At 41.6% G+C, this 25,874-nt stretch overlaps 1 protein-coding gene across 6 annotated transcripts in view; it reads right to left on the minus strand.

The window, feature by feature from the left end:
• TNRC6C (trinucleotide repeat containing adaptor 6C) overlaps positions 1-25,874 on the minus strand; it is a 149,049-nt gene that overhangs the window by 89,958 nt on the left and 33,217 nt on the right. For all 6 annotated transcript variants that reach the window (XM_084838237.1, XM_084838235.1, XM_084838236.1 and 3 more), the window contains one exon: positions 25,006-25,027. In XM_084838237.1, the coding sequence (XP_084694363.1) occupies positions 25,006-25,027 (22 nt within the window). The remainder of the gene's footprint in view (positions 1-25,005; positions 25,028-25,874) is intronic.

Below are 25,874 nucleotides of genomic sequence, written 5' to 3' on the forward strand. Positions count from 1 at the left end.
GGTGGAAGAACTGCCTTTCCATGGTGGCAGAGCAGAGGTTTGGGAGGAGAGATCATTTTTATCTGGCCATTTCCAGTCATTATCTTTCTCATTTTACTTTCCCCTCCCATTGATTCCAATGGGAAAGAAATGTACTACACCAATTCCAGGGTTGGCATACCTCTTCCTCTATTCTGGGGATATGTCAAGGGTACAGGAAGGCTTTTGATCTTGTGTTCCAGTCTTTCCCGGAATACATCCTTTTTCTGCTCTCTGAGTTTGGATGTTGGGAGAGTCATTGGCTGAAGACCTTTCCACAGCCTCATGGAGGAGGCTTGCAAGGTCAGCCTCTGTTTCACAGGGCTGGTTTCTCTCTGCCCTCATGGAGGGAGATCTGACAGATCCTATGACTCTTGGATGCCCTCCCAGGGTCCATAGGATTGCAACCTTACTTGATGAAGTTGCGCTGATGTGGTGTTGTGGCAGACGTTTGCCTGCTTTATCAAAACTAATATGACTTCAATATAATTTTTATTTTGTTTAAATGTAACTTGCAGCTTCATAGTAGACTTTGCTATTCCAGCTGACCTTTAAGGATCTTTCACTGTACTGTATGAATTAAACTGACTGCAGTCCCTCAGGATATGAATTTCATCCCATCCTTTTACAGGAGTATTGCTATTTGGGAAGACTGAGCATCTACTCATTATCAGATTCTGCACAGCCAGCAATTCAATACATTATGCAGCAAACGTGAAGCTGTTTTTTCTACTTCCACCAGCCATTCTACTCTTTAGAGATCTACAACAATTAATACTTACCTGTACCAAAAACCTCAATCTAAACATTTATCTCTTCTGATCTTTGGGGAAACCTGATTGGGTTGCCTAGCTTTGCTTGCTGGAGTGGCAGTCAAACCAGTAATAGCTACAGTCCTTCATTTCCTAAGCCCTTGGCAAATGGCAGCTAAACACTAATAAGGAATCTTTTGATGTAACTATTTTAATACTGCTTAGCAACATGGCTTGGGTCCACAGGAGACTGAAGGAGTTTTTTCAGAATGCCTGCAAGATGTTATGTACCAGAGGTTATCACCCTGTCTGTGAATGTGTGGGACAACTAAAAACAAAACAAAAGTCTCTCCAAATGATTGCCCTAATGGAAGTTGTTCTCCTGGATTAAATACACTAGAAGATGTTTCCCTAGCATAGGTTCAAATTAGTTAACGTTACAGTCGACATTGTTTTAAATTAATTTTCAAAGGGATAAAATGAATCGGGGCGAGAGTAAACAATAGTGTTCCTAAACTCCTTGTTTATTCCTGTAAATGATCAATAAACTATTTTTTCAATGGCACAACAATTAGTGTTAACATCAATGTCACTGACACTCTGATTAAGAGTCTTTATTATTAGATCTCCTTGAAGACTCAATACCACACAGGCCGCACCAACACATCAGATTCCTACTTTTGTGTCCACCTGTATGCAAAAGAAAATGTAGTACCCAAAGGGAAGAGACTGTTTACCCTTGACAATGGAACTATTATACCTTTCCTTCCTCTAGCAAAAGCTACTGAAGCTGACATACAGCTGAATTCGATGTCAATGTATATTTTAAACCTGGATCTTCCCAAGTACTGATGGTAGTTGAACTAGTTTGTTTTTGTGCCACTTTGCTTCTAATGTGCTATTCTACCAGGACATACTTGATGAAAAAGAAAATACAAAAAAGAAATATTTTTTCCCTTTTAACAATGTTATATCACAAAAAAGTCTACATTTCAAGCTTAAGAGAAAAATGTACAATTTCTTAAGGGCCTTAGAAAGGCATAATCATTAGGATTTTAAAATATGTAAATGTATCTAAATGTAATAAATCAGTTAAAGCCATAACATAATTTTAAAAAACCTAATCAGTTGACAGCACTAGTTAGGAACAGGGGAGGTAATCGGCCTACTAACTAAAAATTAATGTCCTTAAAATTTATGGAGACTAATATTTTTCAACAACCTATAAGAGAGTTCTGAATGAATTCTGATGGTACAAAACATAGCCATCTTTCAAACTCATTAAGACGCAGGGAACCATTTAATAAAAAAAAAGTCTTCCTGCCAAAAATAAAGTTCACCTGATTATGGAACTAGAAGAGAGGCATTCAGCTACACCATCAAGATAAATTAAAACCTTACAGATCAGAAATGGCTTGGTTCCAAAATACCCTGCTGCTTTGGATAGCAAGTATTACAATGATTTGCATAAGGTATTTTAAAGTAACAAAGCATCACGTTGTAACACATACTAAAATAAAATCCTTTACATGCAATTTCATAACAGCCCTCACTGCCAGCTAAGTAGCCGTGGAGATTTGCTAACAGCATTGTGGGAAAATGCCTGCTGCTTTGAGTGAATGCATTAGCTTTGCTAATGCTTTCTTTACTGTAGCAGCTCCAACAACTGACTTATACACTGTCAATTGTTTGAGAGCATCTTTCTTGATCTAAATGGTACTTTTTGGAAGTTATGATTTTCTTTTGAATGTACAAACATACACTGTCACACACATACAACTAGCAAACTTTATAGGATGAAAGCGTACAACCTAGCAGAGGCTGTGGTCAGTGGAGGCTGACTAGAGCACTAAAATGCTCTGCACCATACATTTAATCAGCCCCAAGGGCCAATCTGCCAATCTACAAAAAGACCTTGCCAGTTACACAAGAGGCTGCCTGTCTACCCTTTCACCTGATGATAATATATTGCCATGACTGTTGTCATTTAAGCAGCTGCTTGAGATACAGAAAATGAAATCTGGTCTAGTGTCATGATGAGCAGATCAGTCTGCTTTTGAGTACTGCATTGTTCATTTCCAAATGACAGTACTTAATGTGCTATTTTAGTTTCCAAACAACTTTCAAGAGCTGCAGACTATTTCTCTTTTGAAATAAGTAAGGCAGCAAAGGATTGTGATATAAAGAGAAAGCAAGCGTGGATTTTAAGAGACAAAAACAATTTTGTCTTGGATTTTTGTGGTAGATATCTATTTGCAAAAGCTCCCCACATCCTAAACAAATTGCTTGCTACTAATAATCACTCCATACTTAATAGTATCTAACATCCTAATCCAATTTTAGAGAAACAAATCCAATAATTACTTACATATGCTTTTTAGTGATTACAATCTCAGAGGAATCCCAACTCTACATAAAAGCATTAAGAAATTGTATATGGATTTTGAATGGGATCAGTCACCCAGATTTCAATTACTACAAAAGCTTTTAAGCACATTTCTGCAACAGAAGGAAAGAATGCATACAGAAGTGACAGAAACTGCTTAAGCCCCACAACATTGATTTCTGGCTGTTTTGAACCTCCAATCTCCCATCTAACATCAAATATTGTACTATGCTTCTTTCCATTCCCAAATTAGAAAAAAAACACACAAATAAAAACGGATGGATTTGTTCACTGAGAAGGGAAAGAGAAGGTGCAACACAAGGCAGCATTCTGGAAGAGGAACAGTTAAACCCAGCAATGCATTCTTGGCTGCTGCTGTGACAGGATTTATTTACAGCTTCCATTAACACAGCAGCTCCATTACAAAGTGCTGTATGTGAGAAGAATTTCTGATTATACAACGCAAGTGCCCCACTGCATTAAACATAGCATGTGAATGTATCTCCCCCCCCCCCATGCCGTAATTGGTTTGGGTCATTGTTTGATGGGTTTATGAATTCATTACAGGAAACAGATGGATCCCATAAATCAGAGCTATTCATCCAGCCAATCAAATGGGCAATTTTCCCCCCTCATCTCCTTCCCCCACCCCAACCTTAATGAAGCCACTTCCTTCATGCCCCAAAAACTGTGTACATGGTATGTAGAGAAAGAGGTTGTTAAGCAACCTTGAAACAGGAAACGGAAACAGGAAACACCTTTTTTAAATAATACCATACAGAGGTACCCTCATATTGAAGCCAGATTCAAAGACGAGAACTTACCCTAGGTCAGTTGAAACACAGGAACTACAGCAGAAAGGATAAGGTGTTCTGCTTTTTAAGAAGTTTTATTTTGAAGGGCAAGAAAACAGTTCCATAATGGAAATGCTTATTCCCCCCACCCCACACACACACAGAGAATTCCACTTTCATATGGTGAATTTTTATTCAGAAAATTACTTCCTTTGTCTACTAAACTCACAAGTTTGACAACAGTGACATCTGCTGGTAAAAGTGAAGGCATCACAAAGGTTATATAAGATGTAATGTTTTAAACGTAAGTAGTTCTCTTCTATCTGTGTCTATCCACAGAAAATTCTTAATCATATGTAAAATGAATGTTTGTATTTGATGCTGAAATAATTTGACTCACATGACATTCAGGTATAAGTGTTGCTTTTAAAAAAAGGAACAAGGGATGTAAAAATATGCCCAGCCCTGCTATTCAGTTGTAATCCTCGTCTTTTTCTCTCAAATAGTGCCACCAAAAGGTTATACGCCTGTTCCAATTTACACACTGAAGCTTAACACCTCAGTCTTAAGCGTGCTACCCGAAGCCAGTTCCATTGATTTCAAAAAGAACTTATTTTCACATAAGAGTGCTTAGATAGTTGCAACAACCAACTAATGCAACAACCAACACTGTGTTTAAGCACCCACCTAGACATATCACAGTCTCCACAGGGTACTAACAACATCTGTATAAACTATCTAAATTTTGTTGCTGTTTTCCTGGCATACTATATTCTATTAGAATATGTCACTCTAAGCCAGCAGTGGGCAACACACTGTCCCCACCACCCTAATTTTGTCTTTTTTTTTTTTTTTAAAGGGAGAAAAAGTGGTTGCTTGCTGCCAAAATTGTTTCTAAGCTAAATATGCCCATTCTAAGCCTCTGTAGTGCTACGGAGGCTTAGAATGGACACATTTACTTTGTTCTCCCCCTTTTTGCAGCATGGGGTGGCAGCATGGGGAGTGTGGTCCATTGCTGATCTGGGGTGTGTGTGTTGGGCCTCAGACTGCCCAATGATGTCCACCCCTGCTCTAAACAACGTATGCAGACTTAAGGAAGAGAGGAAAATACTTTTCATTTAGACTATTGCCTTTATAACACATTTTACATTTTTTTAAAAAGTAGACTTCAGCTTTTCTACAAGGGATCAAACATAACATATATGAAGACTTCCATTGGGAAATGGACTTTTAAGTGCTCCCATACAAAATGTCACTTAAAAGTCTTCTATAGCCAAAGCTTTCCAACGGATTAGCTCAATTATGCAATTTTCTGTTCTCATATCAATCTGGGGTAGGTAGTGATTTCCCTCTAGTGAGCATCCAAGTAGTAAACTGCACGTACAGGGGCAAGAGAAAGAATATGCTGGCAAGAGAACACTGGTGGTGAAGCATAACCCAAAAGATTACTCCTGAAAATGTGATTTTGGATTAAAAAATTGTTATTACCATCCCAGGTTGGTAGTTCTAGGTTGAAATTGCACAACTCTGCAAGTACAGACATATTGTAGTTAGGAGCTATAACTAATCTAAGAGGCATCCTCTCCTACATACGGATTTGTGTACAGAATGATATCTTTCTAGTTTAATTCCACACACAGAAACATACAGACTATTCTGTCTGTGGGTCTTAAATCAGAGGGACAATGTAGCAGTTTAGCCTGTTCTCATCTGAATACCTTTTAAGGGGCCTCAAGGTGTGAAACATAATTTATTCTAGAAGCGTATACCAAGACATATGATCATCAAATGAAGTTGGTAGATAACTACCCATCCTAAATGGCTATTATAAAACAGTGAAATTTATTTGCCATCTATTCAGCAGCTTTTGATTTGGACAAATTAATCCCTAATTTTGGTGCCAGGGAAGCTGCTTGAAAATATGTCATCCAGAAAGAATTTAAACCCATCAGTGGGATACCAACGTTTTATGAGGAAGCCATGGTGACTTATAGGCTCTACAATAAGTGAGTCACAAATCACGTTTTTCAGAGCAAGCATTTCCGATCAGTCTGTACAAATTATAAATTTTCACTTGAATCTGCCTCTCTTATCCTGCTTCAAGCATATAAATATGACTACACCAAGAATAGCATTTAATACATTGCACTTCAATTTGAGAGCTTTAAACATTCTATTTTTACTTTTCTATGCTAACAGCCTCTCTTAAAACAGGGCTTTTAAAACGCCATTAATTCTGCATTTCTTCAGGATCCCTGGAGATGCTGCTATCTCACTATCTATATTGAATCTTCATAGAATGTATGGAACCAGGGCTGCTATCTGGAAACAAAACTCATCCATTCCTTTCTTTGTTAACTAGTTAGCTTTCCTGAAAGCATATTTCCTATAGCCTTTATAGACAGTTTAAGCCAGTGCCAATTCCAGAGAAGCAGTATGATGTGTTCCTAACAGCTCACCCCACCAGTTGGACCCCCTCTGAACAGTTCACAATGCCATACAAAGTGCATCATGGTAGTAAAAGGTTAGAAAGACAAATGACAGTTGCCAGGTTCTGATCAAAAAGGAAAAGCTGAGTTGTTTAAGAAGTGTTCCTATCCACTGCTGCAGCTCAACAAGGAAATGTGCAAGAGCAACAGAAAGAAATACATCTGGGTTACCTAGTTGGTTCAAGCCAACATGTTGTTACACCCTCTAAAACTGCAGTCAGTAAACTAACTTTCAATATGGTCATGTCTTGAAATGAACCAGGGACAGCCACACTGGCTATACCAACTAACCAACCCATTCCTATGGGAGCCAAAGGTTGGTTTAGCTCCCTCCCCTGCAGCAGCAGCAGCTTTCACAGAGGCCACCCCTTGGGAAACACAGGTGCTCATTTCCATTTGCCTGGGTTTTGACCCACACACAATACTCAGCGGCTGAGGTGACTAAGAGGAGAACTCTTACAGAGCCACTATGATATTCACACTGTGAGAAGGATGAAAGAGCCCTTTGGCTATGTCTCACAGTGAATGGATGAGGAATAAAATATAGAAAGAGCTCTTTGCCTGTATCTCAGCTCATTCAGAACTTCAGAAGACATCAGCTCATGAGCTTAATAAAGGGCCAGACCTTGGAATTAAGGACTATGGTGAGGACTAGAGCAAGCCTTTAGGTTTCCAGTTGCTTATCACTATTCTAGAATAAACATGCCCAAAACATGTCCCCACCCCATCCACCCCCAGTCAATCTGCAGCATAGCAAGAGTTGATCTCATCCCCATTACACGTGAAGCCTAATAGTCACTCAGCTTCCTATATGAAAACACAAGGAGAACTATTGAACCTCGCAAGTCAGGAGGCAGGTATGCACCGGCTGCTGGGACACAATTTTTGGCTTATGTGCTGTTTAGGGATCAGTGACCTCATTTCCCCCAGCCTTTTGCTGCTTTGACCACCATGCTGGAGGAGAGAGCTTTTGTCATTTACTATCTAGGCCAGAAGGTGCTTCATCCTGCTCCTGCAATACCTGGGACTGATCCTACCTCCTTTTGCAGCCCTTTAAAAGACTTCATGTTGCTGCTGACACCCCCTACATCAGCGGACGCCTTACACTTCCTGTTAGTAAGGAATTATGACTTGAATTATTTTGATATTGATTTGGGTTTTTTTTTAAATGAGATATCTATTATGAAACTGCTTTGAACTGTCCTTCATAGAGAGATGCTGTGGATAATATATTATTTGATGTATTTATATTTTGTCTGCTATTGTTTTTTTATTCTTTGTTGTGAACTGCTTAGGGTGTAGCATATATAGAAACGTTGTACACAAATTAAGTGACCGACTGACTGACTCAGCCAAGGGACAATAAACACTGCTTACACTAGCTGAGTGGCTGGCTTGTTGAGGAAAAAAAAATCCCCCTTCCTCTGAACTGCTAACCATTTCGTTCAGATGTTGGAAAGCAAATTGGCCCTTACTTCTGCTAATCATGTGGGACTGGAAGTAAATTAACATGGATCCAGTGGTATGCATGCTTTAAACTTGGATCTAGAAAATTAGGTTTAAGTTGAGAGAGCCTCACCTCATCACCATCCTTGGAAAGAAAATGCAGTTCCCGTTTAAGTTGCCCAAGGCAAAGACAAGGATGAATAGGGCAAGAGATATTTCATTTTCGTTGCAAGGCAAAATGATGATTCCTCACCTTAACCCTGATAAGCAATTCTTACATTATTTAAGAACTGTGGACATTATTCAGGTTTGCTTATTCTTTGTAGACCATCCCTAACATATAGTTGCCAGATGGAAGGCGACCTGGGAAGACTTCTGAGTTAAAACTCAACTGCTCCTGCATTCCTATACAGCTATATTCTGTACTCCAATGAAAGTAACACCTGGAGTAAAGGACTGTGAAGAGTAGGGTTTTGTTTCTTTAAGTATAATTTAGATGGCACAAACAAGTCTAATAATATCTACATGCTCCCTATGAACACTTCCACTTTCCTTTCATGTCACATGTCTAGCAGAGTGCAGAAGGAGCTGAGTTTTGATTTAGCATTCATCACTCTTTGCTCCGCCAAAGGACTAATACTCTTCTGTTCATAGACAGTGCACTCTTGCGCTAGAATACAAGACTGTCATTTACCTTGGTGATAGTCTCTAGAGTCTACTCCAGTATGATCACCTACAACCAGTCCTTTACTGCAGCCAGACCCTGCAAGAACAGAGACTATAAAATCTGGTGAAAATCTTATAATGAAAAACAGAGTGGAGTTACTCATCAGTAGTGAATAAGATGCAGGGGGTCTAAAGAGGATGAACAATCTTCTACCCCTGCCCCCATCTTTATTGTCCAAGACCTCATTGCTAGAAATGAGTGGAACTAATAAACCATATCTATGGCTGCCAGTTTCTGCAGTCAATTCATCAGCTACTTGAGTTCCATAATACCAGATCCTACTAAAAGATCTAGTAGGAACAATAGCGCATAGCGTCCCCTGCCAATTTTCAGAATTGTCAACCAGGACCACGAGTGACGTTTCAGTACTGAACCTGGATTAGAAAAACAAACTGAAATAGGCTGACGAACTCCAAATTATCAAGGTGTGACTGAAACTTCAAAGCAATAAGCCACTTCACTATCTTGCCCCCAAATGAGGCAGTAGAGTTGGTTTCTTCAGCAAAGTTTTTTCAATGAGAGAACCTGACCTTCCCAAAAGGATACACCTCTAATCCTCAGATACGTAAGATCCTGATTTCATCCAGCAGTTCCGTGCTAGATATAGATCTAACTCACACAACTAGTAAGTTGTCTGTATCCCTCAATCTCCTTCACAACGCAGTTATGTTACAAGTGAATATTATCCAAATTAACCAAACAAGTACACCACTCTCATACCCTACATTCTGTCTGTAGATGTGGTTTAGATAGCACCAGCAAGCCATAAGCATTTTATTTGTCATGTAGGGAGCAAACTCATCACACAGAGCACATTTCAGCTCAGACTCACCAGACATATGCCATCCAGAATAATTTTCCTACAGTTGAAAAAAAAAGGGATGACTGAAGGTGTTACCATCATGGCATAATTATTTTTTTTAAGTTTTAATTGTAACTGAAATGTTTTAATTGTAATTAGTCCTAGCACAAACTGAATATCATTCTAGTCTTCTACCCTCTCACTTGAGCTGCATCAGCTTCCATGTATAGCACTGTAATCTGTGCTACCAGAGTAGGGCCAGAAGACACCTAAGTGTGGCTGTGTTCATTGCTAAGGTCAGCATTCTGCTCTGCTCCTCAGCACTCTACTGTACTGAAATCATACATGTAATAAGTCTTGGCATTCGCAGTGCCATCCCAGAACCAGCTCAGCCAGATGGATCAGTATGGCCTGCTCGGCCTCTGGGTATCTGGTACATTATTCAATCTGGAATCCTATCACCAAGGGACACATTCCATGGTGGAGCTACGCGTGGAAATTGCACTAAAAGTCGAAGGAAGGTTCAAAATTAGTATTTGTTCTATTTAATTTCACATTTTCCTTCTTAGTGTCTCAGTACCAGCCCTCTGTATATTTTCCATATACACATTTTGTTCTCAGAATTGCAGGCTTGAGTTTTTAAATGCTTTTAATTCACAGGAATAGTGAATTTATGTAACAGCATCTGGGAAAGAGAAGAGCTTTCACACAGAGTTGTGAAGCAGTTGGGTTCCTGGATTGTTCCAAGTTTAGCTTCTGCTAAAAGAAATTAGCAAGGTGTCTATAGTGAATAGGTGCATGGATACAGTTGCTATGGGGGAAAGGCAAGGAGCTCTACAGAGTAATGAAGCTCTTCCCTTCCTCCCAAATTTGCTCACAACCTTTTAAACCTTCCTCCTAAACCAAAAGGCCTAGAAATTAGCTTCTTTCTTTTTTTTAAAGTAACATGAAAGTTAAAGTTCTCAGAATGCTGAACCCTGTACCCATTATCAAATTCTGCACTTCTGTGGTGTTTGCTTGGAAATAACTAACTGGTGGAGAAGGAATTGTTGCAGAGATATAGAAGCTTCCTTGTCAGAGCTGAAAGGAGGGCTTGAAATTATGCTATCCCCATTAAGCCTAAATTTGTGAACATACCTTTGCACCAAGAAGAGAGAAACACCTCTGCCTCAAGACAGGTTTATGGACCATAGAAACACATACCTTTCTATTATAAATGTTTCTGGGTTGTATCGAATGGTGTCCTTCCACCAGCAGAACAGACACTGTTAATGGATTTAATTTCTCCTCCCTCACATACTCCCCCCAAATATGCTCTAGAGCACCCTTCCCAGTGCCCTCCAGATGTGTTAGGACTGCAACTCCCATAATTCCCAGCCAGCATGGCCATTATTTGGCCATGCCAGCCAGCACTGATTATCTTAAAATATAGCTCACAGCTCCTCTAGTAAATCGTTTTCATTCACCATTCTCCTTTAGTACAGAAAACACAAGAAAGGCAGGCCTCAGAGCAGTACCTCAGCTGCTGTTGTATGGCTGCTGTTGTAATCGACCACTCTGACCATTCCAATGCAATTATGGATTTGCTGTAGGTAATTTGGGGGGTTCTATTTCCTGCCTTTTTAAACAAAACCCTTCAAAACAATGTCTTTCTTCTGGACAGGGAGATCCACTGATACAAGACTCTAATAGTTAGCCAGTTCTACTAATGCCCTTGGTATGTACCTATTAGAACATGGGCTAGATCTATAAAGAGTTTCCTTTGGGTGATTAATATTGCTAGCATTCTCTGCTGGCTAATGCACTTTTTTTTAAAGCAGAGACATTCTAGTGCCTAAAAACTTGGAATGATACAGTATCAGGAGGACTCGTCATTAATTCAGCTGAAGCCTAACAGAATTTTATGTCTGCAGGGCCATCATATATTAATGACATATATGGGAAGGAGTATTTAAATTATTCAGGAACACTAGGAATGCAGATCCAGCAGTTTTTAGATTTCTCAACTGCTGTACCAAAAAACAACAACAACCTCTCTCTCTCTCCCCCCCCCCCTCACACACACACACAGACAGGCAGATTCAATTCTTCAATCACTGTCTGATGAAAACCAGCAACATTCCTTTCAATTTGTTGCACATATAACAATGAAACCTTCTGTGCTGCCTTGCAGATATATCCACTCTTTTACATGACCAGACAAGCCTTCAAAGGTATATTTGCTAAATCTTCCAGGGCAATTTCAGCAATTATAAACATATAAACAAGCGGCTTCCTCTAAAAACACCAAAGAGACCAGAATGAGGCATAGAGCAAACAGATTCCATATGTCTGTGTTTACTGACTAACAACAACGGTGCCAGTGTGCAGAGCGGGCTTATTCTATTTGTTGTTTTAGTTGACAGCTCTTGCTTGAGCACCCATCACCATGGCAACTCTGTGCACAACTCACAATGCACCCAAACGAACTCAGAGCTAAATTAACTTATTGCATGTCACCAATGAGAAATGACTGTTCAGAGGTAATTTTCTGTACTAATATGTAATAGAGTTAACTCTCTAAATTGAATTAAATTAATTAAATGCCACTCCCAGTAAATCAGATTCTATTACATCAATGTTAAAATAAATTAAATGTTTTATTAAAACCACTAATAATATTATGCTATTACTTCATTCATTCAAAATTCTGTACAGTTGATTTTAGACACATGCATGCTTTGCACTAAGCAGCAATGTAACTAACTTGAATGGTCTGCATTTGTTACAGCTTTGCTTATAGAAAGTTATGACAAGGGAAAAAGACGGAAAAGTTGGTTTCACTGAATCTGTCCATGCTATAATATCATTATTAACCTTTTATTCAAGCTTAGATGTAGACTCAATATTCCTAAAGCTATGAGGGCAGTCTTCAAAAGCCTAACTATTTAGCACTGGGACAAAAACAAAAACAACCTGACCCCCCGTCTAATTTTAGATGAGCAATCCAGTAAAAGAGCAAGCATACGTTCAAGTGACAACTTTTACTGGGTCCTATCCTGGAGACAGTTAAATCTAGGGTGAACTACAAAAAGAGGTACAGAAAAATCTTAGGCCACTAGGAGAGGAGACAGTAAAGGGGAAATACCATTCACTGTTAATAAATGCACATACAGAATCCAAATATTATTTACAAAATGTTGGCTTTCAATGTAAGATGTTACCACTCCATAAAAACACATTGGGAGTCACTACTGCCAGGGTTCAAAAGTAATCCTTTCAATGCACAGCATGTGAAGAATTGTAAGGAAGCACCTGAAACACTATATACAATTGTGGCTGCCCCATCTCAGAATGGACACAAGAACTGGAAAAGATAAACAGAATCCTGGCAATGAAAAGAAAACCCTGCATATCAGAACCAGTCTTTCTGAACAATCTAAACAGGAATGCCTTGCAAACAGCAGAGGGAGCACACACTATTTATATACCCATGTTGATCCTACGCATTCTGCTGTTGCTCAAACAGGAGGGAAATGCAATGCTCATTTCATTAAAGGCACAGAAGAATCAACGTTTCAGTAAAGGGAAAATGTTTAACATCTTTGGCCTTTAATTTATTTGGGGCACCACAAAAATATTTTGGATTTATATACATTATAAGTGGGACATGAAACAAAACATTGCAGTGTGGAGTGCTCTTGTTCAGAGTTCCAGCCAGCTAGCCATGCCCTTTGTTAAGATACTCCCCTCCAACTGCCCCCACCCCTGGTTTTCTTCCCCCTCCCTCAACAGACACAGCGATATATAAAGAAATGCACTTCCTTTAAAATACCTGACCCTTTCCTGGTCTTTACATCTGTGTATTGTGAAGAAAAATACAGCTATTTATATGTAAGTAGCAACCCTGGCTTATTGTTTACAAGGAGCATGCTTATAAATGCTGCCTGATCGCTCCCACTCCCTTTGGTCTATTATTTGTTTGGTGTGACATGCAAAACCCAACAAGCCCGAGAAAGAACCCAACAACAAACCATAGGTTAATTCTCTGGCTTGTTGGGGGAGAAGTGAGCTGCAGGTCTGGGTTCGCACGCCATGATAAACAAACCACAGACCAAAGATCTATGGTTTGTTTAGCCACTCCTGCTTGCAGCAGGAACAAGCAGGCAGCATGCATGAACATGCTTATCATGACCTGTGAACTGGGTCAGAGTGCGTGTGCGTGCATATTGTAAACTGGTATTTATACTTGTGTATAGAACAACAAGTGGGAAAACGTTCTAAGAATTAGCATGTAAGCTTTAAAATATGCCTGTTATCATTGGAACTGTGAGCTCACTGCACTCACACAAAGTCTTCACTGATCTTTCTCATTCCATAGATAATTACGGAGAACCTGTGTGCCCATGGGCCTTAGGATTATAAGTGTATTTTTGATATATGAAATATAAGGAACTGAAAAATTACAGTGTGCCTAGAATGATCTCTCCTGGACCTGTATATTACAATCTCCTTTCTTCAAATATTGCCATTGAAGGGATGCAAGTTATCAGAAGTTATCTTTTGTGTATTGGTAGTAATCCTACTAGTTAGATAGATCCTTAGCTAATTCAAGTTCTCACACGCCACCCCTTGCCAAAATAAAATGGATTTTCCAAAACGATTGTGATATCTAAAATTTCAACTGTTTGGGCATATCACAGCTGGTGTGGCTTAATAAAGTGCACTAAGCAAAGCACATTAAGGCAGAAAAAGTCTTTTATTGCACAGTGAAGTATACACTGTGGGCGGATAAATAACCATAAAGCAGCAGGAAGCTTGATCACAACTACCTCAACTATTGTTGAGTAGTTGGACTAAATTTATATTCTAGCCAGCACAGTGCTATTCCATGAGATTGATTTTCCTGAATGACCTTTTGGCCTGACACAAAACCAGCAAGCCCTCTCTGCAGATCACTGAAGCTCAATGCTGCTTTTCCTTAGAAAAATGAAGGCAGGCAGGCATAGTATTTCACTTAATTCAATTCATCAAACAAAACAGAGGAAAGGTGGGAAAAGGCAAGCATGTAGTCTCTACCAGGATCACTAGATTAAAGCTTTTAAGCTCTAAATGTAACTGCAGTGGGAGGGGGGAAGTTATTCCCACATATTTCAAGATTGTGGCTCCTTCTGAATGTTAAACATTGTGCCAAACTCTGATGAGTAAATCTGGAAAGGTACACAACCTGTCACCTCCCATTAGAGAAAATGTATAGTACATCCAGTGCATTCCACAGAGTAGTAAGAAGGGGGGAAAGTCCATCTGAGGAGGAGAGGGAGCATTATACAGCATGGAAGGGTAGAAGGCAAATTTGGATCAAGTGGTAGATCAATGGGTGATCTGTAATAGATCCACAACGGTTCCTGACTCCCAATTGTTAACACTAGCAACAACAAAATGGCTTGGTTTGCACATAGCAACTCAGAGTATGGGCTGAGTATGGGATGTCGTTGAATCATGGGTTGTTAAGTGTGAATCCTGCACTAAAAACATGATGCCTTTGAGCAGTTTCTGAGCATAGGGGTATGTTTTGTGTATCAGAACAAATCCATTCCTGGTTACCCCAAGTTTTCTTCATTTCAGTAGTCTAATTTAGGATGGGGGGAGAGAGTCATTGACTTGGTTCACATGTGACGATAACCCATACTCAACCCACACTCTGGGCTGTCGTTGAATTGTCGGTTGTCATTATGTGTGAACCCTGCACTATGGTTTAACTATGGGCTGTTGACCACAAACAACCCAGGAAGAGAAGCCATAGTTTGCTGTTGGGTTGTGAACTCTGGGTTGCTCATTGTTAACAACTCATAGCTAAACCATAGTGCAGGGTTCGCAGAAAATAACAAACCACAATTCAACAACAACCCATGATTCAACAACAACCCATACTCAACCCGTACTCTGGGCTGTTGTTACATGCGAACCGGATCAGTGACTCCTTCTTCCCATCCTAAATTAAACTATGGAAATGAAGAAAGCTTGGGGTAACCAGGAATGGATTTGTGTGCTCAGCTAAGTTCTTTAATTGTTAAGTGTTCAGTTGGCTATGTTCTAAGTGTATGCCTTTTGTACTTGGCTCCAGCTGATGGATCTCAGGATTCTAGTAAGACACAAAGTTGATCCCACAAGCCTGAAGTCTGTCCTGCCCCAGATATACAGTGTCACTGGCTGTCTAGGAAAGCGACAATGACAAAGTTTGGGAAATCACATTTTGGGCCAGTTCGCACAATCAAACAAGCCACCGTGACTTTAATAAGCCACGGCGACTTTTTAAAATCAGCAGTGCATCCCAGGCGCCATTAGCCTATTTACCTGCCCAGATGCAGCTTGTTGTGTCATATGACCCTGGGTGGCATGGCTTGTTTGAGGGGAAAACATCCCTCAAATAACCCAACAACAGGCCATGGGTTATTTGAGGGTTGTATCCCCCAAAAACAAGCCATGTCACCTGAGTTTGGATGACACAACAAGCCATGTCTGGGCTGGTAATCAGGGTAACAGTGCCTGGCCTAGTTACCCACCCAGACATGGCTTGTTGTGTCATCAAAACACGTGGCCTGTTTTGATGGTGTGAACTGGGTCTTTAAGTATTATTTCTATGGCATCCATGCACGTGGCACTTCACAGAGTAACAAACAAAACCGACTAAGATAGGCCCTTGCCCAGAGGAGCTTACAATCTAAATTATGCATTCATACCATAGAACTGAGATCATACTGATATTATGATTGTAAGCTGCTTGGGGCAGGGTTCTGTCCCACGTATGTTACTCTGTAAGAAGCTATGTACATTGATGGAGTTCTAGAAATGAATAATACCACAAATTGCAATGAGATCCCGACAAAAGAAAAACTGTTAAACATTCTATGTTCTCTGCAAAGACTACGGGGAAATACAAATGGCACTGAGCTCAATGGACTTTCCATGCGTTCAACAAAAGTAGAACTTAATTTTATTTGTTTTTCTATTCTTCCAAAATACCACTCCCAAGGTAAATATTTTTCATCAGAAGTTATTCAGGACTGTGAATGACTGGGTTTGGATGTCACGATAACCCATGATGGGTTAAATAACCCACCATGGCTTATTTAACCCATTGTTGGTTATCATGTTGTCTGTTGGGAATTTTTAAATCAATGATGGCTTATTTGGCCAAAATAAGCCACTCTGATAACCCACTCTGGGTTATCGTGTCATCTGGTGCTCAGCGTGGCTTATTACGATCGCCTACAGAGTTGCCTAGCAAGAGCAGTCAAAACTGTTGTGGCCGCTGTGTAGCTCTCTAGCCTGTAGAGCTCTTTCTCCAAGATCTGACAAGCAGCCTGTCAGGAGCGCCCCAGCTGCCTCTTGCAGTCCCCTCCAATAGCCAACTCAGGACACAGACGACGAGGATTCTTTCCAAGGCTTTATTCCATTATGACTCTTTCAGATACTAATCACTAGCGCCTAAGCAAGGAACAGCACTGGGGAAAGATAGCAGAGTAGCCTAAGCTCCAGGTAAGGCAGTTGGTCCCCGTTTGAAGGGGAACCACGGGAAGACCCTGAACTTATGGGCCTCTTTCCCTTGGGTCCTCGGGACACGACCGTTGTTTGAGCGCCAAACGAGCGGAACGCCTCCTTTCGGCGTCCCCCATCTGTTGTCGCTCCTTGCGTCTGCGCTGAGCGTCCAGCAAGCCCCCCTCCAGCGCTCTCTCACTGCCAGAGTCACTATCTCTCCCAGAAATGCTGGCAGGAGGAATCTCTGCCAGCTGCTGGGCTTGTGAGAGATGAGCGAGCTCCTCTCCCATGGATTGCTGTTCCTCCTCAGAATCAGAACTGCTCTGGGGCTCTATGGGCTCAGTTTCCACCCTGACACAGCCAAGGGACAACCAGAGCCAAACAAGCACAGCCTTCCCTGATACCGTGTTAAAGCAAAGTTACACAATGACAGCTTTCCTGGAGTACAATGACAGCCTCCCCTGATCACGCCATCACAAAGCTTCCCTGATCATTTTTATGAATAGGGGAAAATAAGGGAATAGGGGAAGAACTGTGCGCTTTTCCGTGAAGAAGCAAAATTGCACAATTATCCAGTACACCACCTGAAGGCTCTCCATGAGCGCACCCCAGCTGTGCAATTTCACCTCATTCCAGTAAACTGTCAGGGAGTTATAGTTCCCATCCCCCTTTTTCCTGTTTCATGCACTTTTCCATGATGAAGCAAAATTCCGCAATTATCCACTACAGCATTTGGAGGGTCCCCATGAAGGGACCCCAGCTTTGCAATTTTGCCCCATTCCAGCAAACTGCCAAGGAGTTATAGCCCCTACTCCCTTTTTCCTTTTCTGGCCAGCCTTCCCTGATCGTGCAAGCCCACAGCTGCAAAGTTAGGCAATCACAGACCTCCCTGATCACTACTGTGAAAATGCGCTAATGCGGATTTATACATTTATGTAAAAGGAAAAGGAAAAGTATTGAGGAAAAAATCCCTGTTCACAACTCTGAAAATGCGCAAATTTGGAAATGTGCAAAAATGTAAAGGAAAAATTAAAAATAAAGAGGAACAGAGACAACTGCAGAAAAGGGGAAAATGGGGGAATAAGGGAAAAACATACTCACTTTTCCATGAAAAAGCAAAACTGTGTGGCTACCCACTACAGCATTTGGGGGGTTCCCATGAGGGGTTCCCACCTGTGCAATTTCACCCCATTCCAACAAACTGCTAAGGAGTTATAGCCCTCACCTCCTTTTCTGGCCACTTCTCCCTGTAAAAGCAAAGTCAGGCAGTACCACTCTGCTGAGGTGTGGGGAAGCTGTGTTAAGTTTTGTCACATTCTTGAAAAGTTCCAAGAAACAATACTGAAATAGCCATGTTCTCCATACTGCAGGGGTGTTAATTTGCTCTATTGCTATACTGCAATTGTGCATTTAAATCCATAGGCGGTACTGTGATAGCCCTTTAAATGTACAACTGCGATATAGCGACAGAGCGCTTTAGCAATACTGAGAATAGAAGTGGCTCTTACAGCAATGTCTAGGGCATGGAGTGGGGAATGCGCAATTCTGCTTTAGCAATTTTGAGAATACTAAAGGCATCTATGCCAACAATGGCTATGGGGGAAAATGTGCAATTGAGGGCTTTGCAGGTGCCTCCTGACTAGGGGAGGCTGATTGTGAAGTTTGGTCCCAATCCTGCAAACTTCCAAGGATTTGTGCAACCCCCTTTTTGGTGCACACTAGGATTTCGCTCCTTGTAGTCCCTGCTGTAATGTAATGAATGGGTGAAACAGCGCCACTGCTCGGGCAGGACGGCTGCAGCAGGAGAGGAGATGGGGGATGGGTCAGAGTAGGCAAAGTAGCTAAATATACTATGAACAGTAGCTTATTAGCCTAGTCGTGTGCTGGGGCATCATGGACTATTTCAAAAATAAGTTAATGTGAGAAGCTTATTAAGCTACCATGGCTTAAAGTGATGTTGGAACGCGGCCAATGTCTTAACTGCCTTTCTTCAGTAAAATGTTTTGGTTGCAATCTTATACCCTCTACCTGCGAATGAGCCCTATTAAGTTCAATGGGGCTTACTTCTGTTTGGACATATATAGGATCACACTGATCAGAACAGTGACCTAATTCTGCCTTTTACTCTGGCTGTGGATGCCACAGTATAGTCTCACACAGAGTTCCTCTCACCTGCAAGGGCCGCTCCCTCCAATGAAATCTTTGCTGACTTATTTTTAAATTGATGTACTGCCTAAAACAAGAGTTTTAAGATGGCTTATTACACAAACACACATACAATAAAGCAAATGCAATAAATACAAATCATTTCAGATGATAACAATTTAAAACATGTTAAACACTCAATCAAAAATATCTTGCAGGGTTTCCAAAGAACACCCACACTGTAGGGATTAGGCGGGTATCGGTAGTTGGTCCCAAACAGTCAGGGCCAGATGATAAAAGGCCTTGCTCCACACTCTGACCCATGACTGGGACCTGGAGCAGAGCATCACATACTCATATGAAGATAGGCATTCTGACAGGATAGCTTGCCCTGCCTGCCCAAGAGATCTATATGCACAGAGAAACATACATAGGGCTTCCATAACATGCTTTACAATTTTCTTAGCAATAATAACTACTAAACACTAGACCTCTCAAATATCTCCCTCATCCAGTGAAATTTATTAGCAGTAGCTTCAGGATAAGCAATGGGAAGTATATAGTCGAACAACACATATTTAACTTAAGGAACTCTCGGCTACAATATGGGGTGATGGCTGCTAGCTTAGATTACTTTAAACAAATGTTAGAACAGCCTTCCCTAACCAGGTGCCCTAGGATGTATGGGACTTCAACTCCCATCAGCTCCAGCCAGCATAGCCAATGATCAGGAATGCTGGGAGTTGTCATGCAAAACAACTGGAGACATCTGGTTGGGGAAGGCTGGGTTAGATACATTCATGGAGAATAGAACTATCAAAAGCTGTTAGTCATGACAACTAAAAATGGAACCTCCACGTTCAGAGGCAAACTCTTAGGATTACCAGATGTCTTGGGACAAACATCAGGGGATGGCTATCACCATCATGCCTTGTTTGAAAGTTTTCCAACGTCATCTGATTGGCCATTGTTGGAGACAGAATGCTGAACTGGTCAGACTATTAGGCCATTCCTATGTTCTAGTGTCTGTGTAGAAAATACTTTTTTTCTTGAAGAAACCTTCAGTTAAACACTGGAACAGTGACATCAGAAGCAGAAAATCTTTTTCAAAGTACCTTCTCTTACAAGATGGTACAAGTATTTATTTTGGACAGTTTGCACATTCAATGCCACGAATGAAAACATTTAGTCATATGAGGCCCGTGTGTAATATTTAACTGGCAACATGCCATATACACCCACATACAGGAAAACTGTTTTTCTGCTTAACCAGTCTCTCCTTCCTGAGACTGCAGGAGAAAATGTGGCTAAGTATGCAGGAGTTGGTGTTATTTTACATCCAACTATACCTAGCAGGATATGCAATTCAGCTTTCTTTCAAAACACAGTATGACATTTAGCTATATTTTTCTATTTTGTTGGAAGTTGAAGAAAAAATGCAGCAAGGGGTCCTGCTGGAAAAGATTAAAGTACCTTTGGGAAGAATAAAAGATCAGCTACAGAAATTGGAGAACCAAAGGCACCTGGGCCAACTGGGATCTCTCAGAATAACCTCTTCTGCTGGTTCCGTCAACCTCCTAAAGGCCCAAACAAAGAAAATTGGGGGAGGGGGATAGAGAGAAAGCCAAGAGACCAGGAATCTGCACTTCCTATTTAGGGCCTCACACCAGATGTTTGCAACTAACTATTTAATCGTAGAGCAAAAAGGTTCACAACTAGAATCCACTTGTTACTTCACCAGTTTATAACCAGGTGATTGGCCCATCTCCTATTATCTGAGCTACTATCATGGTTATCAGGATGCAATTCCCTGATGAAGCCATCCAAATGGGGATCCAAGTGCACTCCCTATTCCTGAAGGTGTGCCATTAAGGAAAATAAGAATAGCTGAAGTGAAACTGAGCAACACCCACCCGCCCCTGTATTGGAATCACTGTTTGTTCTACCTGTAGCAAGGAAACGGTACACTGCTCCTGATTTATTTTGTATTGGGGGGGGGGGAGATCTTGCACTGACCACCCATTGATCAACTAAGATGACTCATGGAGGCCTTGGTGCAGACTCCTGTGGAAGGTGCACAGAATCAGCCTGAATGCCTTCAGGAACTTGTTAACCCACTCCAGTTTAAGAATGGTGCCCCCACCCCCAATTGCTTTGGAATGACAAAGCAAAAAAGAAAAGTTCCCAAACTGAAAATCCAAATCTCCAACAGGTGCTGCATGCCTCTGACAGCCATTATGGCACTTCTCCAAATTACGCTCAATGGACGAAAGGAAAAGAACAATGCTTTTAGTGTGTTAGACAACACCAGTACGTACTCCTCCATCACAGGATCCAGGACCCACTTGCCCAACACAATTGTCCCCTAAGTCTGTTTTAAGGCCTGCAAACTCTCCAGCATTTTTTTGAATGGGAGGCAACACCAGGATGAATGTGTCAGGAATGATTCTGAGTGTGTGGAGATAGTTAGCAGCAGCTCAGACTCAGAATGGGAACAGCCAGATCTGGGGGAGGTTTCCTCCCTAGTGAGCTCAGATATGAATAGGCGTTCTTCTCAGGAACTTGGTTCACAGATGGCTCGACCTGAAGCCCCCCGCCTTCCTCCCCTGTGAGAACCCACGTCTCGGAGGAGGAGAGTGCAGGGTGTGACCTGAAGGATGCTAGAGTCCAGAGCAGAGCGAAGTGGGAAATGTTAGACGTGGAGCTCAGACGTTCCACCCAATTGGCTATGAGTAATAGCCTATGTAGGAGAGCACAACTGTAAGGGAGGGGCATCCCGCCTAAGTTATTCTGGCTGGCAAGTTCTTGTTCAAACTGCCGGCAATGGCTCGACCTGAAGCCCCCCGCCTTCCTCCCCTGTGAGAACCCACGTCTCGGAGGAGGAGAGTGCAGGGTGTGACCTGAAGGATGCTAGAGTCCAGAGCAGAGCGAAGTGGGAAATGTTAGACGTGGAGCTCAGACGTTCCACCCAATTGGCTATGAGTAATAGCCTATGTAGGAGAGCACAACTGTAAGGGAGGGGCATCCCGCCTAAGTTATTCTGGCTGGCAAGTTCTTGTTCAAACTGCCGGCAATGTCTCTGATTCCCACTTAGCTCCTCTATTGATATTAGTAATTGTGTGGAGTAGCTGTTTTCCTTTGTAGCCTGAGAGTCTCTGAGGATTTGCATTTGTAAAGAACCTGGTAGCTAACTAATAAAGTAGTGAGCTTGAAGCCTGGTGCCTTGCAGTGTGTGATTGCGAATGGAGAGGACCAAGGAACTTGACAGAATGGGACTTCTTGATAGAACACTGCTGGCTACCTCTCATCTTGGTCCTGATCTCACTCTGAAACACTGATTTGAAGGCAGGCTGTGTATATTCCAAGATTCTGTGCAAGTGCAGAAGAAACACAGAATCCAGCACTAGGCATAGAATTAAGCTTCCCAAGAATATCAGTGTTCACACTTCAGGAAAACCTACATTTCTAGCCCTTATGGCTGCAAATATATGCTTGAAAATGCCTGGTGAGACCTGCTGACACTTCAGAAACCAAACATATGGCAGAATAAAATTTCCAGTGGGCAGGGCTTCAGTGCCTTGTATGGATCCTCTTTTTGTTATTGTCTATGGGGATCCCCTGATCCTAGCAAAGAAGTTTTGCTTAGAGAAGATGCTGCAAGCTACATTTCATAGAATCATAGAGTAGTAGGGTTGGAAGGGGTCTACAAGGCCATCGAGTCCAACCCCTGCTCAATGCAGGAATCCAAGTCAGAGCATCCCTGACAGATGGCTGTCCAGCCTCGTCTTGAACGCCTCCAGTGTGGGAGAGCCCACTACCACCCTAGGTAATTGGTTCCATTGTCATATTGCTCTAACAGTCAGGAAGCCTTTCCTGATGTTCAGTCGGAATCTGGCTTCCTGTAACTTGAGCCCATTATTCCGTGTCCTGCACTCTGGGATGATCAAGAAGAGATGCTGGCCTTCCTCTCTGTGACAACCTCTCAAGTACTTGAAGAGCGCTAGTATATCTCCCCTCAGTCTTCTCTTCTCAAGGCTAAACATGCCCAGTTCTTTCAGTCTCTCTTCATAGGGCTTTGTTTCCAGTCCCCTGATCATCTTTGTTGCCCTCCTCTGAACCCTCTCCAGTTTGTCTGCATCCTTCTTAAAGTGTGGTGCCCAGAACCAGACACAGTACTCCAGATGAGGCCTAACCAGTGCTGAGTAGAGGGGAATTAGTACTTCCCGGGATTTGGAAGCTATGTTCTATTAATACAGCCCAAAAGAGCATTTGCCTTTTTTGCAGCTACATCACATTGTTGGCTCATATTCAGCTTGACTTGGTACTGGTGCCCACTCCTCAGATATGAAGCCACATGTTGTGCCTGATGACCACAATGGAAGCCAATGATTTGCCCTTCATTTGCATTGCTTAAAGGGAGCTATCACCACAGTTGTCTGGGAAATCTTAAGGTCTTTCCTGGGGGGCTCAGGAAAATTCAAGTGTACTACCAGAACAGTGGTTTAAAGATGAACAGCAAAACAGTTGAAAGGCACTGAAGACCAAGGCAGAACACCATATGGAATGTAGATTCTATCCTGTGTTTCTCAGTCTCTTCTCAAGTAGCAAGAAACTAGAAATTAAGACAGCCACCAATGCTTCCACCATCAAGATCTGGTTCATTCACTTCCTCTGCTAGCATTTAGACCTTCCAGAAGTCTTGGATGGGGCATTTTGATGGGGTGTTGCACCTACCCACCCTTTTGTGACAGAAAAATGTATGGCTTACATCTGAGATGGCTGTGACAATACCCACTGTATTTGTTGGCTTCTCTCTAGATTCTAGATCCATCTCCAGGTGAACAGTTTGTTCAGCTTTGGCTAAGAGGTTAGAGAAACCAACCTAAGAAATAAGTCTATCATGGATGTCTAACTGGATACTTGTCCAATCATTCCTCAAAATGGCTGGCAAATTGCAGCATGTGTCAGGGTTCTGGCTGCTGCCTCCACTGAGGCTGCCTCAGGTAGAACAGCAGTACTGCAGTGGAAAGAATCCCAGTTTGTTTTGTAGTGCAGCTGCTCACTTGCTCACTCCCTGCTTGACTCTTTCTGGCCTAGTGTAAGTAAGGTGTAGAAAGGAGGAAGATAGGCTAGCTACTTCTTCAGAGTCTTAGAGCACTCCTCTGGTTTCCTGCTACAAATAGTTAGACTTGGGAATCTCGGGAGGTGACTTTGACCTCGAAGTCCCCAAAGCAAGACTTTCCTAAGCAGAATATTGCCCTGCCTGTGAGGAGAATATTCAGTTAAATGCAATTATTAAACAGGAGTATATCCTTAAATTGTGCATTGGACAGAAATCAATTCATGTTTGAAACAGAGTAAGGCACTATTCAGACATCATGGGGCTGATTGTCAAATTATTGTGTGATGATCAGGATTCCCCCCCCCCTCCCCGGCTCATGCGCTCCTTCTCCCTCCCTTCCATGCTTTAAGATAGCCATAATTTGCCCTGATGTCCAAATAAGGCAAACTATGCCTGATTTGGAGGCTAGCTATAGTTTACCTCTAAACTAGGGATTGAAAGCATAGTTTGAAGCAATTTCATTCCCTGGCTTAAAGACAAACTATAGTTACTAGTAACCATAGTTTACTTAATTCACATGTCGTGGCATACCATGGTTATCTCAAACCAGAAACAAAAGGAGGGAAGGAGAGAAACCTGCTCAGGAGGTCCGGATTAAGCCTATGCCTGTGAACTCAGTTAAAACAATGCCATAACTGTCCAGAGATTATTTACACACACCTAAAATGTGTATAATCCCCTGAAAACCTACAAGCACCATGAAACATTTCCCTGTCTCACAAATAAGTCTATATTCCAAATTGCAATGACAATTTCATATAAATGCAAGAACTGAATATTTTATAGCATATCAAATATTACATTACCTTTGGTTTTTTGTTCAGCAGCCTGAAAAACAAAAACAAAAAAGGAGTCAGTAGCAAGATTTTTACTGAGGACAATCATGAAAAGAAACTTGCAGCCCTAACGATCAACCACACCATACATAAAATATGACCACCACAGAAATATGGCCTGTGCAACCATTTAAACTATCTTGAGTGCCTAGTGCCATTTTGCAGGAAGGGGGAGGACAGGGTTGTTGTTGTTTTCCATAGCTTTTCACTGACAGAAGAACACTTGAAGCATTTTCTGGTGCTTATTTTGTTTCTTCTGGGTATAAGTGATGTGCACTTAAGCATGGTTTATTGATATAAGTCAGCTTCATAACACAGTGGTCGAAGGTGGCTTGTTTCAAACAAACCATACTTAAGTTTAACTAGTTTGTAGGCTGGGGTGGGGCTTTAGGTTCATTATCATCAAACTAAACCAGGGGTGGGCATCCATTTTGCCCCCGAAAACCACATGTAGCATGGGCAGCAGGTCAAGGGCAGCATAGCAGCAGTGAGGGTGGCCAGAGCCAGCAGTACGCAGGGCCTGGGAACCTAATTTAAAACAAACTTTGTGCAAACCAGCCCATTACTTCTTTCTTTACTCTCCCACTTATTAAATTCCGAATCTTCCTATCCAGCAGACTGACCTTTCAACAGGAAAAAAACAAAACTTTAATCCTCTGTGATCCTCATGGCCCTGTAGACCCAGGTCAGACTTAACGCTAAACAACAGTTTAGCACTAACTGAACAATCCTCAGGGTTGCAAGCTCGCTTTCCTTCCTCTGCCAAGGATGAGGTTGGAAGCATCCATGTCCTGATTTAAACTAAACATGATTTGCTATTATGCCCCAAAAGGACATAA

Source organism: Heloderma suspectum, chromosome 2 (assembly GCF_057233095.1).
Source record: "Heloderma suspectum isolate Gila_16-S chromosome 2, 16-S_ref, whole genome shotgun sequence".
NCBI lineage: Eukaryota > Metazoa > Chordata > Lepidosauria > Squamata > Helodermatidae > Heloderma > Heloderma suspectum.